At 45.5% G+C, this 15231-nt stretch overlaps 1 protein-coding gene across 8 annotated transcripts in view; it reads right to left on the bottom strand.

Annotated features, from left to right (window-relative positions):
• LOC131828977 (phosphatidylinositol 3,4,5-trisphosphate 3-phosphatase and dual-specificity protein phosphatase PTEN-like) overlaps positions 1-10882 on the bottom strand; it is a 96728-nt gene extending 85846 nt beyond the window's left edge. For 4 of the 8 annotated variants that reach the window (XM_059170275.1, XM_059170277.1, XM_059170276.1 and 1 more), the window contains exon 1: positions 632-767. Coding sequence is in view for 4 of the 8 variants with exons in the window: in XM_059170271.1 (XP_059026254.1) it covers positions 632-768; positions 1693-1760; positions 7975-8016; positions 10577-10844 (515 nt within the window). In the remaining 4 variants the exon portion in view is untranslated. Of the gene's footprint in view, positions 1-631; positions 769-1692; positions 1761-7974; positions 8017-8113; positions 8216-8927; positions 9000-9960; positions 9981-10576 lie in introns of those variants that run through there. The other 4 variants (XM_059170273.1, XM_059170274.1, XM_059170272.1 and 1 more) reach the window with 4 other exon arrangements.
• Between the last annotated feature and the right edge of the window lie 4349 nt (positions 10883-15231).

Below are 15231 nucleotides of genomic sequence, written 5' to 3'. Positions count from 1 at the left end.
TTCAGTTTAGGGACCAATGTTTGGCTTTGGTTCAGGTTATGATGTCAGGGTTATGGGACTGAGCCCGGAGTCAGGCTATGGAAGGCATGGGGAGCCTGCTGAAGGGTCCCTCTCATCCTCTGCAACTCCCACACCCCCACCAAAAAGAAATAGGAGAGAGAGAGAGAGAACGTGTGCCGAAGTCCACTCAGACATCCATTTGTAAAGATGCCCGGGATTCGTGGCTCTAGATGAATGGCCCAATAAAGCAAGTGTGGGCAGAACGTCGATGGTCGAGAGAATGTTTATTTATTAAGTTTTATTTGATATAAAAGAATTTATTTTTTATTAAGTCAGTCGTGTGTCTTACTAAGTCAGGCTGCAATAACTCGGGACTCTGCTACCAGGGGCAACATGGAGTTCAGAGGTTTTGTGTGGGGCAGGGACTTGCAGAGCCTTCTCCATATGTGCCCAGAAGTAAATTTCCCCCACAGCCAACTCTAGACATTCTGGTTAAGGGTACATCTCCAAGTTAATCAACAAGAAGAGGCTATCATTTCCTCCGGAAGAGAGATGAAGCCGGCAAGAAAGACACCCAGGTCAAGGCCTGAACCTCAACCCAGGAGGGAGATTCAGAACCAAGACAACTTACCACTGCGATGCACGTGCACCAGGGAGATGGCAGCGGTCACACTCCTGGACGTGCTGCACTTCATCTGCACTGAAGAGACAGAGGCCAGACGCTTTGGATGCTGCCCAGGAGGCCACGTTCCCTGAGCCTCGAAGCACACCTGTAAAAATAAGGAGAGCATTCAGTCGAGGTCTCAGGACCCACACATGGGGAGACACAGAGTCACCCATAACGGAAAGCAGGCCCCTCCCTCCCAGCAAGGAGTGCAGGCTCAAAAAGGCCAAAATCACAGGGCCCTGCCATCTGTCAAAGTCTTAGCATGGCTGATGGAAGACCTTCCCCTAATACATGCTTAGAGATTTGGCTGCCAGAACTCAACACAGGAAAAGAAAAAAACCAAAAACCAAAACAAAACAAAACAAAAAATCCAACAACAACAACTACCTTCCCCTTCTCCAACACCCTTCCACTATAGGGTCGTGGCTAAGGCAGACTTCACACTGTGCGCATTTTGCCCTGATAAACGTCAACCCTCCAATAAAGCACAGAGCGTAGAGCTAGGCTTGGGCACCCCAGCGACCTGGCTGGCTGCTGTGGCTGCCTGGGCCTGCCTGCCTCCCTCCCTCCCTGGCTCCAGTCCTTTCCTATGAGCATCTGCCTGGGCCCTGGTACTCTGGCTCTGCCCCAGGTACCCTGGGCTCTGGGTGCAGGCCGTCAGAAGGCAGTTGAAGTGTCGCAGACTCCAGCCGGCTGGCCCTGTGCTCCCCTCAACCCAACCACTGTGGTAACCAACGTGGGCCCAGGTGCCAGATCGAACTGCAGCCCCCACCCTCCTGCTCAAACACAGGTTCGCCTCAGAAGCAAGGCACATCGGCCCCAAATAACCTGCCCCTTAGCCCCCATCCCACGGGCCTGAATATCCCCTCAGAACGGAAGCCCCAGAAGCCAACACAACCACCATTCCAGGCAGCGCATTTCACTCATCCTCACGTCTTGCACAGGTTGTCTGAAGGGTCCAGAAAAACCCGCCTAGGTGCTGCTGTGATGTGAGGAACCCTTCACCTCCCCAGAGTTTGAAAGGTCACCTGACCCATTTTGGAGGGCTGCCCCAGCGACCACGCCCACTCCTCCTGCCAGCCTGGGACTCTGCCTGCAGAAAAAGAACAAGAAAGAACAAGAGTTGGTGATAATGTGAAGAAAAAGGAACCTTGTATACTGATGGTGGGGATGAAAACTGGTGCAGCCATTATGGAAAACAATGGGAGGTACCTCAAAAAATTAAAAATAGGGGCGCCTGGGTCGCTCAGTGGGTTAAGCCGCTGCCTTCGGCTCAGGTCATGATCTCAGGGTCCTGGGATCGAGTCCCGCATCGGGCTCTCTGCTCAGCAGGGAGCCTGCTTCCTTCTCTCTCTCTCTGCCTGCCTCTCAGTGTACTTGTAATTTCTCTCTGTCAAATAAATAAATAAAATCTTTAAAAAAAAAATTAAAAATAGAACTGTCATATGTCATATGTTCATATGTCATATGTTCCAGTAATTCCATTACAGGGTATTTGCTCAAAGAAAAGGAAAACATTTGAAAAGATACGTTTACAGTGCAGCACTATTTACAGTAAGCAAGATATGGAAGAGCCCGTCAATAGATGAATGGATAAAAAAGAAGTGACATATATATAGATATAGATAGATAGATAGATAGACAGACAGACAGATCTCTAATAGAATAGTAATTGGCCAGAGAAAAGAATGAATTCGTAACATTTGCAACAACATGGATAAATCTAGAGGGTATAAAACTAAATGAAATAAGTCAAAGAAAGACAAATATCCTATGATTTCAATCATATGTGAAATTTAAGAAACAAAACAAAGCATAAAAGAGACAAAATAAGAGACTCACGAATATAGAGAACAAACTGGTGATTGCTAGAGAGAAGGTGGGTGGAAAGAGGGCATGAGACAACGAGGGTGTATCACTGAAAAGGAAAAACAAAACTCGATCTGAAGTCATTATTATTGTCTATGTAGAAAATCTCAAGTAACTTATAAAAAGAAAAAAAAACTATTGGAAGTAATGAGGAAATACCAAAACATCATAGGATACAAGATCAATATAAAAAAGTCAACTATTTTCCTATATCTGAATAAAGAATTGAATTCCATATTTTCAAATGAAAAAAATACCATTTACAATACACCCCTAGAAAGGGGTACTCAAGTATAAAATCTGACACAATACATATATACAGGAAGACAAACCTGATGGAAGAAATCAAAGATCTAAATAAATGGAGAGAGAGTTCGTATTCATCGGTAGCAAGAATCAATATGGCAAAAACGTCAATTCTTTCCAACTTAATCTATAAATTCAATGAAATCCAAATAAAACCTCCCAGTTATCTTGCAGATATTGACAAGAAGATTCTGAAGTTTACACAGAAACGCAAAAGATCTAGAATAGCCAACACACTGGACACCTGGGTGGCTCAGGTGGTTGCGCATTTGCCTTCAGCTCAGGTCACGATCCCAGAGTCCTGGGATGAAATCCCAAGTCAGGCTCCTTGCTCAGAGGGGAGCCTGCTTCTCCCTCTGCTCTCTCTGCCTCTGACATCCCCTGTTTGTTCTCTCTCTCTGACAAATAAATAACATCTTTAAAAAAAGTTTAAAAAAAACAGAACAGCCCACACAATGTGGAAGAAAAATGAGAATTCACCTCACCTGGTCTTGAGACTTACTATAAAGCTGCTAGTAACCAAGACAGTGTGTTAGTGCTGAGAGAGACACACAGATCAACAGAACAGATTACAAGGACCAGGAATAGATCTACCAAAATAAAGCCAAACATTTTTTGACAAAGGCACAAAGGGAATAAAAGGAGAAAAGACAATCTTTCAACAAATGGTGCTCAAACAACTGAACACTCATGCAAAAGAAATGAAACTAGACACAGACCTTACACAAGTATTAACTAAAAATGAATCAGAGATCTAAATGTAAAAATGCAAGAATAAAGAATACAGGAGAAAAATCTCTCAGACACTGGATTTGATGATGAGTTTTTAGATACAACAGAAAAAGCGTATTCCATGGGGAAAAACATGCATTGGATATATTAAAAAGAAAGTCTTCTGCTCTGTGAAAGACATTTTTAAGAAAATGAAAGGATAAGGCCCAGACAGGGAGAAAATATTTGGAACACAGGTATCTAATCAAGGCTTTGTGTCCAACATCACAAAACAGCTCTTAAAGCTTCAATAGTAAGAAAACAAATGACCAAATGAAAAATATGCAAAAGATTTGAACAAACACTCCACCAAAGATATAAGGTGATGCTCCACATCACCTCAGTGGGGATATGCAGACAACATGACAGTTATTGGAATGGTTACATCAAAAATAATGACAGTACCAATTTCAGGTCCAGAATCAGAACAACAAGATTCAGATTCATAGTTGGTAGGAACAAAAACTGATACAGCCACTCTGTAAAAATAGTTTGGCAATTTCTTGCAAAGCTAAATATACATACATACATTCATACATAACCAACACAGCAATTTCACACCCTATGTTTTTGAAAACTTATGTTTTAAAACCTACATGCGAATATTTCTAGCACCTTACTTCAAATGGTCCCAAACTGGGAGAATCAAGCATCCATGGGTTAACAACTCTGAAATCACGTATGTAATTCTGAAATCATGTGTGTGTATTCTGGAATTGAACTATCAAATAAATGAAATTCAGATATTAGCTGGATTCTCACTGTTAGTGCAGGAGAATACAGAGAAGCAAGGAGAGAAGGTTAGAATGTTCCATTTGGTAATGATTACAACAGGAGACAACAGTGGGAATACTTAGCTTACTATAGATACAGATGGTTACATACTAAACTATTTATAGACACATGTATATACATGAGAGAGTATATACATATTCCCTTGAGTTAACTGAGAGGGTCTTTGAGCAATGACTTCACAGTCACAACAGGCACACCTAGTCCCCCAATCTTGGTTTCTCATACTATGCTCCAATGAAAAGAACCAGAACTACTGAGGGGGGGGGGGGAGTGGCTAATTCTAGGGCAGGAAAGACAAAAGATGAACCTGGAAAACCTACTGCCACAGAGTAAGGAAGAAATATTCAAACAATAACAGGGTATGTCAATAGACACAGGAACCAACAGAAGGTGCTTTTTAAAAAATTTATTTACTTGTTTTTGAGAAAGTAGGAAAAGGAGAGAAAGCATAAGCAGCAGGGAGAAGCACAGGGAGATAGAATTTCTATTTATTTATTTATTTACTTACTCATTTATTTATTTGACAGACAGAGATCACAAGTAGGCAGAAAGGCAGGCGGGGGGGGGGGGCGGGTGGAAGCAGTTTCCCTGGTGAGCAGAGAGGCCGATGTGGGGCTCGATCCAAGGACCCCGGGATCACGACCTGAGCTGAAGGCAGAAGTTTTAACCCACTGAGCCACCCAGGCACCCCGAGAGAGAAAATTTCAAGCAGGCCCCACACTCAGCAAAGAGCCCAACGTGGGGCTGGATCCCAAGACCCTGAGATCATAACCTGAGCAGAAATCAAGAGTCGGACACTAAACCAACTCAGCCACCCAGGCACTCCTAGAAGATGCTTTTACTAACCAACCTGGAACAACTTGAGCAACAAAAGGAACAAGGTATCATTGTACTATAACCAAAATATAAAATAACTAGCCATGAATTCATGCTGATATAAATGGATTAGTAAATAGGAGAGAACAGAAAAATCTCCTACGCAGAATTCCTGATAATTTATGTGCATAATTATGTAGATACTCCAACAGGAAGGAGGTATAGTGTAAGTGGTATAGTGTAATTGCCCACTTCCTTCCAAGGAGTCCAGTATGAGGACAGAGAAAACAAAGTAATAAGTCATGTCCAGAGCACTAACCCTTGATATGATAAGACCAAATCATATTTTATCTCTGTGGTCTTCCTCCACGAAACCCCAAACCTCAGTCTAATCATGAAAACAACAGCAGACAATTCCCAATTGAGGAACATTCTCCAAAACACCTAACTGTACTCCTCAAAACTGCCCAGGTTATCAAAAACAAGGGAAGTCTGAGAAATTGTCACAGCCAAGGGGAGCCTAAAGAAACGACTAAGTGAAATGGGGCATTCTGAAACAGAATGCCTGCATGGGGAGAAAACACCAGGGTCAACTATCAAAAGACAAATCACATCCCATAAAATAAGAGTTTGCAACCCAGAAAATGGGCAAGCACTAGTATCCCTAATATATAAAGAGCTAGACACTGAAGAAGAAGAAAAACAAAAAAAGCCACAAACCTAAGAGGAAAATGGGCAAAAGATATGAACAGAGGGTTCACAGAAACGTAAATACCTCTTTCAGATACATGATAAAATACTTAACCTCACTCATAGTTAAGAAACTTGCAGATATAAACATCATAAAATACCATGTTTATCTTTCCACTGCCAAAATTCCAGAAGTTGAACCACATGTTTTATGGGAGAAGCTGTGGACAAACAAGCACTCAGGTGGTGTCGATGGGAGTGACACAAAATGATACCATAATCCCGAATGATCGAGTTCTCAATTCTATGCACCCGTTGACCTGGTAGCGCACTCCTAGGAATTTATCGGATAGAAAAAACCTATATGTACAAGGTCATTCATTAGAACATGGTTTGTAATAGCAAAAGGTTTGAAATAATGCATAACTGACAATAACCAGTCAACGAACTATGGAACGTCCATGCTTGAATTACTATGCAGTTATAACAAAGAAACAATCCATGCTCTGTTTAGATACAGATGTCTGGGACAGGCTTTTAAGAAGTGACAAAAAAGCAAAGGAAGAACAGAAAATCACGTATAGACTCATTACTCAACGTGTGGCTCTCTGAGCAGCAGAGTCAGCTTCACCTGGGAGCTTTTTAGAAATGCAAAACCCAGGGCCCCCACCAGATCCACTAAATGAACATCTGCATTTTAACAGGATGCCAGTGGTGTACAGCTGCATCTAAGTTTGGAAAGCCCTAAAGATGATGGATTCCCTTCTAAATTAAAGTAGGGGGCATACAAGAGTATCTTTTAACTGAAAAGGACAAACAAGACAGACAGATATCTACAGCAGGAAGACCATAACTCCAGTTTGTCTGGGACTGTCCCAATATAGCCAGATGTCCCATCATAACTTTATGGAACCTCTTTCATTCTCAGTGGAAGTGTCTCAGTTGAGATGAAAAATGTCATCCTTCCTAGAGGGAACATCACTTAACCTTTTAACCGTGTTATTACTAATTCAAAAGTATTTTATTAAAAAGAGAGAGAGAGAGAAGACCAGTCAGAAAAAAGCACAGACTGAAAAAAAGCAGTGAGCCAAGGATGGTTGAGCAACAAACCCAAGGAGAGGCAACGTCTGGGGCTAAAGGGAAAGACAACTTTGTGAGGAACAGTAAGGGGATGTATCAGAGTTAAGAAAGGAAAGCTAGCAGGCAGGTGTCAGAGACAACAGAGACTGAGGGTTATGCTGCAGGATGGTCAAGTAACACAAAGCCAAAAACCGGATTTGACTACAATTTGGTAGCCTTTTCCAGAGCTGACTCAGGTGAATGTCAAAGAAGCAAGAATGCATTCATGAAGTTGAAATATGAATGAGAAATGCAGAAACCAAAGCCGGAACAGTCGGCTATTCAAGCTAGAGATGTGAACAAGCGGATACAAACCCTTAGGGAGAGTCATCTGGAGGACGCGTGGTCCCTCCATTCCACCAGATCTTCAAAGTCCTATTCCTGGATCAAGCAGGACCATGAGAGAGCTATCTACTCAGACCTCATAGTTTGGTCCCCTGAAAATCATCCGAATACTTCTAGCACAATGCTGTGTCTATCAGAAATTATAGGCAATTTCAGTGTTGTTATTAGAAAAATCAAAGGAAGTTTTACAACTTGCACAACTCTGTGAAATTAAGAGTCCTGCTTCTCACTCTACTAACTGTTCTTTGAATTTGCTTGATATTCTTGATATACTTCCCTTCAAGTAATTCTTGCCTATTTCTATCTTTTCGGTTTTATGTTTAAAATTTCATTTATTCATTTGACAGTCAGAGATCACAAGTAGGCAGAGAGGCAGGCACAGAGAGAGAGGGAAGCAGGCTCCCTGCTGAGCAGAGAGCCCGATGTGGAGCTCGATCCCAGGGCCCTGGGATCATGACCTGAGCCAAAGGAAGGGGATTTAACTCACTGAGCCACCCAGGAGCCCCTCTATTTTTTGGATTTAAAAATATGAATCCTTTCAAATTTTAGAAAACTCATTTTCAAACAAACTGGAAATAAACAAACAAAAAGCTCACCTGGGATGTGTTCATTTTCTGCTCTTAGTGGAGGAGGGAGAGCTGAGGAAGAAGGAAGGAAGAAGGAAGTTAGAAGAGACTTGGCCTGCCTTGCAGTTCTTGGTACCTGCCCACATAGCTCCACATACAAGATACTTACGTGTCCATGTGTGGCTCCGATAGATGTTGAGCTTAGACATGATACTTTTCACTGAGTGAATGTAAACATCTGTTTCTTATTGATTTATTACCAATTTAGGTTCTGTGACAGAGAAAAATGAAAAACACAAGAAGATGAGTTTAACATTTAACAGTAGCCTAAAGGAGGAAACACTATGGTTTTTTCAGAACTGATGTGGGAAAAGTTAAAAATTAAAAATCTCAAGCCACACTGTTCATCTGTTTTCCTGTGAACACTATTAATCCCCTGAGGTCAGAAAATTCAAGATACCTCTGGAAAAAAAAGATGGGAGTGTTTAAGGCAAGATAAAAAATAAATGTTTAATGTTTGTTTCTTACAACTTTCAAAAGGTCTTTTAATGAGAAACTATCTTTGACGTAATTAACGGTGACAAAATGAGCCCTGGCCTGGGAATTTGCAGACCTGACTTTTAACCATGGTTCTGCCACCAACAAACTGCATGATCTTGGTCAGTCACCTTCTCAGGCTCAAGTTTTTTTTTTTTTTCATTTTTCATTTAAGGCCAAAACAGATAATCTTGTGCCTGCACTACCATCTTGTATGTCTATAAGGCCAGGAGAGCAGGAACCTCTGCATCTTTCTAGATGCCATCAACAATGGCAAATGGGGAATGGAAATTGAGGGGAGGAGCGGGTGTTCAGGGAGGGGTGATGACAGAATTTCCTTCGCTATGGCTGCTGAGCCTTTCATCCTGACCATGCCCTCACAGACTCTCCAAAGGGGTGACATTTCCTGTGTAGCCTGTGTGCCCACCCTCTCAGCTCCAGCTCACCTCGCTCTTCTTAAATTTGTCCCAGACCTTCCACCGTCACACAGCCTTCGATGGCTTCATGATACTGTCATGCTTTTACATAACAAATAACAAATGAATACATAATAAATAATAACTGGGGGCCTAGGGAATGTTAGAGCGGGGAAAGGACCTTGGTGGCTAGCTAGTACAGCCTCTCCCCTCCTCCATTGCACAAATGAGTTAACCTAGCAATGAAAGCCCTAGAGAATTGTCAAAGCTCCAGCCTCAGGTTATTACATATACAACAAATACAAGAGCAGCTAACAAAATTTGAGTGCTCAGGGGACGCCTGGGTGGCTCAGTTGGTTAAGCTGCTGCCTTTGGCTCAGGTCATGATCCCAGGGTCCTGGGATCGAGTCCCGCATTGGGCTCCTTATGCAGTATGGACCCTGCTTCTCTCTCTGCCACAGCCTGCCACTCTGCCTGCTTATGTTTTCTCTATCTCTGACAAATAAATAAATAAAATCTTAAAAAAATAATAATAATGTGAGTGCTCAGAATAATCACGTGGACTATCCTCCAGAGCAACTCATTCACATCAGACACCCTGCCTGGTTCTCCTACAACCACGCCCCTCCTAGGAAGCCCGGCGCACTTAAGACGCGCAGGCGCGCGCGCGCGCACACACACACACACACACAGGTCACAACGCCAAGAGTGCATGCACGTTGCAAAAGCACACTCAACCCTACCCGCAGCCCCACCCCCTCCCCGTGTGTCCGGCGCACACGTCACGCATGCAAACTCCCACCCGCCACCGCAGGATGGCGCAGCCAGCTTAGTGCTGCAGCGGGACACCTGAGGGCCTTGGGAACCAGAGAGCCAAGGTTCCCAATCCGGATCCTGGTCCCTCACGTAGAGACGCCCCCGCTTGTTTTCCTTCAACTCTGCAGGCTGATCAGAGGCCAGGGTGCCCGGGGCCTCTGACCCACAACCGGGCACCCCCGCCCCCGCCGGACCTCCGTTCCGCACAGGGCCCTTTAGGCACTCGCCCCCATCCCCCAGGACTCACCCCTAACTCCCTCACTTCGTGAACCCTGAAGCCAGAGAAGGTTTCTCACGAGGGGCTGGAAGCCTGGGAAGAACAAGCCAGGAGGTGGCGGGGATACACATGCGCAGAGGGAGGGAGCAGCGCGGCGGCGGCGAGGAGCTGGAGGCCCTGAACGGAGGAGCTGGGATGAGAAGGCGGGGAAGCACCTGTACAGAGGGAGGAAGCAGCGCGGCGCGGGGCGGCGAGGAACTGGCGGCCCGGAACGGAGCAGCTTGGAGGAGAAGGCGGGGACTCACCTGTGCAGAGGAAGGGAGCGGCGCGGCGGCGGCGAGGAGCTAGAGGCCGGTGAAAGACCAGCCGGGAGGAAAAGGCGCGGATGCACCTCGGCAGAGGGAGGGAGCGGCGCGAGGCGGCGAGGAGCTGGAGGCCAGGAACGGACGAGCTTGGAGGAGAAGGCGGGGACGCACATGCGCAGAAGGAGGAAGCGGCGCGGCGGCCGCGAGGAGCTGGAGGCGGGTGAAAGACCCGCTGAGAGGAGAAGGCGTGGACGCACCTCTGCAGAGGGAGGGAGCGGCGCGCGGCGGCGAGGAGCTGGAGGCCCGAACGGACGAGCGGGGAGTAGAAGGCGAGGACGCACCTGTGCAGAGGGAGGAAGCGGCGCAGCGCGGGGCGACGAGGAGCTGGAGGCCAGGAACGGACAAGCTGGGAGGAGAAGGCGGGGACGCACATGCGCAGAAGGAGGGAGCGGCGCGGCGGCGGCGAGGAGCTGGAGGCGCGTGAAAGATCGGCCGGGAGGAGAAGGCGCGGACGCACCTGTGCAGAGGGAGGGAGCGGCGATGCGCGGGGCGGCGAGGAGCTGGAGGCCGGGAACGGAGGAGCGGGGAGAAGAAGGCGGAGACGCACATGCGCAGAGGGAGGGAGCAGCGGGGCCGCGGCGAGGAGCTGGAGGCCCCGAACGGAGGAGCTGGGAGGAGAAGGCGGGGACGCACCTGTGTTTATGTCAGTACGGGCTCATGGATAATCTAATTCATTCCCTGTGGTCATTACTCAACCCCGCCTTTTTCACCCAACCCTTTGATCTGTTTTATGTTTTACAATGTCAACTGCATTTTATAATATGTATCTCCTGAGTTTGGCTTATTTCACTTAGCAAAATTCATTTAAGACTCATTTGTGTTAAAAAAAAAAAAAAAGATTCATTCATGTTCTTGGTCCTTTTCTCAGATCAGCTCCTTTCTCTCCACTCTTTTCATTTCACCCATGCTATTATTATGTTGCTCAAATTGTCCCAGCTTAGGCATTGAGAGCTATCATAGGTTAGCTTTTAGGTCCTTTTAACAAATCCTTATCATAGTTTCTAAAGGACTTCCTTACTTTTGACACACAAGGTGCTCCAGGCTCCTTGTATTTTCTGTGTGTAAGCCCTGGAATCAGACATTTTTCCAAGGAGCCCTAGTTCCTTCTATTGGAGAAACCAAGATCTGAGCTCTAGGTATGCTGATTGGTATTGGGTGAAACTTTCTAGATGCTGCCTGCCTACATATCTAAGAAATAGATGTATGTGTACCAATCCATGCTAGTCATCTGCCTCACAGTATCCATATTTCTGTATCGATCTATATACATATAAATCTGTATACAGATGTGTTACATACACATGACTACATATTTGAAAATGAATGAGCTAACATTGATATCTTTCCCACCCACCCACCCCTTCCTTATTTTTAACTTCATCCATACACTGAAATACCTGGTTATCATTATCTACGACATGTGTATTCTTTTTGACCTTGTGTACATGGAAAGTAGTTTCAGAATTGCTGAATTTACCAGCAAGAGTGAGAATTTACCAGCCAGAGTGTTTATGTACAGTTCTTTTTGTTTTCAGTCTTAATGTATCCAGTCAAAATGTAGTTTTATGGAATTATTTAGGTCAGCTCCTTTTCCCCCATTTTTAAAATTCAGGCTACGTGATACATACATTTGTAAAAACAGAGTCACTTGTCACAGTCTGCTTTATATCTGTAACCTATTTGATTTTTTTTCTTTATTTAAATTGAGTTACATTCTGTCTTGGTGGTGTACAGCTCTGAGATTCCACAAATGCATCACCCTGTACCGTGCACAACAATCCTATTACTATAAAAATTTGCCTTGGGTGACCTGTTCTTACTCAACCCCTCCTTCCTCCCTTAGCCCCATCCACTAATTTGGTCTCTATCCTATAATTGAATATTTTCAAGAATGTCAAAATAGATTGGGGCGCCTGGGTGGCTCAGTGGTTTAAGCCGCTGCCTTCGGCTCAGGTCATGATCTCAGGGTGCTGGGATCGAGTCCCACATCGGGCTCTCTGCTCAGTGGGGAGCCTGCTTCCCTCTGTCTCTCTGTCTGCCTCTCCATCTACTTGTGATTTCTCTCTGTCAAATAAATAAATAAATAAATAAAATCTTAAAAAAAAAAAGAATGTCAAAATAGATTGATGCAAAATGCACTTTTTAGGTTTGGTTTCTTTCACATAAAAGTCACTTGAGATTTTTCCTATGGTAGGGGCGCCTGGGTGGCTCAGTGGTTTAAAGCCTCTGCATTTGGCTTGGTCATGATCCCAGCATCCTGGGATCAAGCCCCACATCCGGCTTTCTGCTTCGCGGGGAGCCTGCTTCCTCCTCTCTCTCTCTCTCTCTCTCTGCCTGCCTCCCTCTCTGCCTACTTGTGATCTCTGTCAAATAAATAAATAAAATCTTTGAAAGTAAATATAAATAAACATTTTTTAAAAAAAGATTTTTCCTATGGTAGTGTGAGACATTAATTCATTCTTTTTTAAAAATTACTGAATAGTGGGGCGCCTGGGTGGCTCAATGTGTTAAGCAGCTGCCTTCAGCTCAGGTCATGATCTCAGGGCCTGGGATCCAGTACCCTGGTGGGCTTTCTGCTCAGCAGGGGGCCTGCTTCCCTTCCTCTCTCTCTGCCTGCTGTGATCTCTCTGTCAAATAAATAAAATCTTTAAAAATATATAAAAATAAAATAAAATTACTGAATAGTATTCCACTTATAGATGTCCCACAGTTTATTCACCCATTAAAGGATATTTGAGTTTTTACCTGTTCTGGTGATTATTAATAGGTACTAAACGTTTCTGTTGGGCGCCTGGGTGGCTCAGTCAGTTAAGTGTTTACTTTCGGCTCAGGTCATGATCCCAGGGTCCTGGAATGGAGTCCTACATGGAGCCTGCTCCTCCCTCTAACTTTGCCCGGACTTCTGTTTGTCTGGAGCCCTGTTTGCTCTCGCTCACTAACTCTCTCTCAAATAAGTAAATAAACCTTTAAAAAAAGAAAAAAAAAAAACAATTTGTGTTAAGGCTTTTGTGTTGACTTAGTTTTCGATTTACTTAGGTAAATACATAGGAGTAGGATCACTAGGTTGCGTGGTAAGTACATGTTTACATTTATAAGAAATTGTAAAACTGTTTTCCAAAATGTTTGTATTATTTTGCATTCACACCAGTAATGAATAAGAGTGGTTTGTTTGTTTGTTTAGATTATTTGAGAGAGAGAGCGTGTACATCAGCCCGAGTAGTGGGGAGGCAGAGGGAGAAGCAGACTCCCTGTTAACAGGGAGCCTGACATGGGGTTCGATCCCAGGACTCTCAGGTGTTTGACCAATTGAGCCACCCAGGTGTCCCGATGAATGAGAGTTCTTGTTTCTCGAATCCACAGTGGTATTTTGTATTTCTAGTATGTAAGCGAGCCTTTCTACCTAGATTTTACATTTTTGCCTCCTTTGGTCGCTTGGCGTTCAGAAAGCAAAGTGTCTGTGAGACTATTTCTTTGAGGCACTGAAAAAAACCGGTGCTGCATACAGAAGCAACAACCCCCCTGCCACTGTCTCCGAATTGCTGAAGAGAGAACGTTTCCGAAATTCTCCAGTCCCGGGCAAGCAGTTACGGGAATGAAGTCTGGAAGTTTGTGAGCCCGCAGCCCGCGGTTATGGGAGTTAGTAGCCTGCGGCTCTTTCTGCGCATGCACAATACCTCGCAGGTGCTTCCCAATGTTCCGGCTTTCTGTGGGAGACGATCCGGGACCTCCAGGCTTCTGGCGGTCTGCTTGCCGTTCTCGGAGCTCGTGCAGCCGGAGCGGGAGGGTGTGGGAGGCGAGAAGGATGGGGAGATCCGAGGGGGTCGCTGCGTGGCGCCAAGACGCTGTTGTGGGCGACGGTGCCCGGCTGTAGGGAAGAGGCCCGCGGACCCCGCCGGGACCCTTGGCTGTTCTTCCGGAGAGCTGGGTACGAGGAGGCCTCGGTCGGACGGAGGGATCACGAGACGGGAGACTCTTTACTACGGGAAAGGTCGGCTTGGAAGGCAGGGAGGTGGGGATTGGGTGCCCGCCGGAAGTTGCAGACTCTGCGCGGATCTACCCGCGTGGTCTGTGCGGCAGCGGGGGCCCTGGAGTGGGGTGAGGAGGGAGGCAGGGGGAGGGTGCTGGGGAGTGACCGGTGCACATGCGCGGTGGGTGCGCTCGGTGGTACAGCGGCGGGATGGCTTTGATTCGTGTGGGGCTGAACTATCAAAGTATCATCTGAGAATGGCAAACCTGCGTGAGACTTCACGTCTGTAATACTGAAGATATTAATAACATCTCTGTGGTGGGGTTGTTCAGAGGATTAAATAACATAGCTCAGTGCCTCGCAGTAAATATTAGCTGCTGTTGTTAATACAATTATTCTTATCACTCGTTGCATTATGCTTTCAACCTCTCACTTAGATAGATAGAGCTCTCTCTGCCATAACATTATAAAACTGAGGTGGAGAGGAATGTTATATACCCTATGTCACAACACTAGCAGATAAACTAGAAGGCAATTTTACTATTTTATTTTTTAAAGATTTTATTTGAGAGAGGAGAAAGGGGTCATGATCAGGGTGAGGGACAGAGGAAGAAGGAGAATCAGACTCCCTGCGGAGCAGGGACACCCCCCCCCCCCGCCCCCGCCCGCAACCAGAGGACTCAATCCCAGGACCCCAAGATCGTGATCTGAGCTGAAGGCAGTTCTTAGCCGACTGAGCCAGCCATGCGCTCCACTAGAAGACGTTTTTTAAAAAATTCATTCGTGCATTCATTCAAGATTTTATTTGATAGAGTGATACAGCCAGAGAGCACAAGCTGAGGGAGGAGCAGAAGGAGAAGGAGGCTCTCCACCCAGTGGGGAGCCGGATGCAGGGGCTGGATTCCAGGCCTCTGTGATTAGGACTTGAGCAGAACACAGATGCTTAACCCTCTGAGCCACCCAGCCGCC

The sequence above is a fragment of the Mustela lutreola genome, chromosome 4 (genome assembly GCF_030435805.1).
Source record: "Mustela lutreola isolate mMusLut2 chromosome 4, mMusLut2.pri, whole genome shotgun sequence".
In the NCBI taxonomy this organism is placed as follows: Eukaryota; Metazoa; Chordata; class Mammalia; order Carnivora; family Mustelidae; genus Mustela; species Mustela lutreola.
The sequence above is the reverse complement of the archived record's forward strand: the minus strand, read 5'-3'. Positions and strand labels throughout refer to the sequence as shown.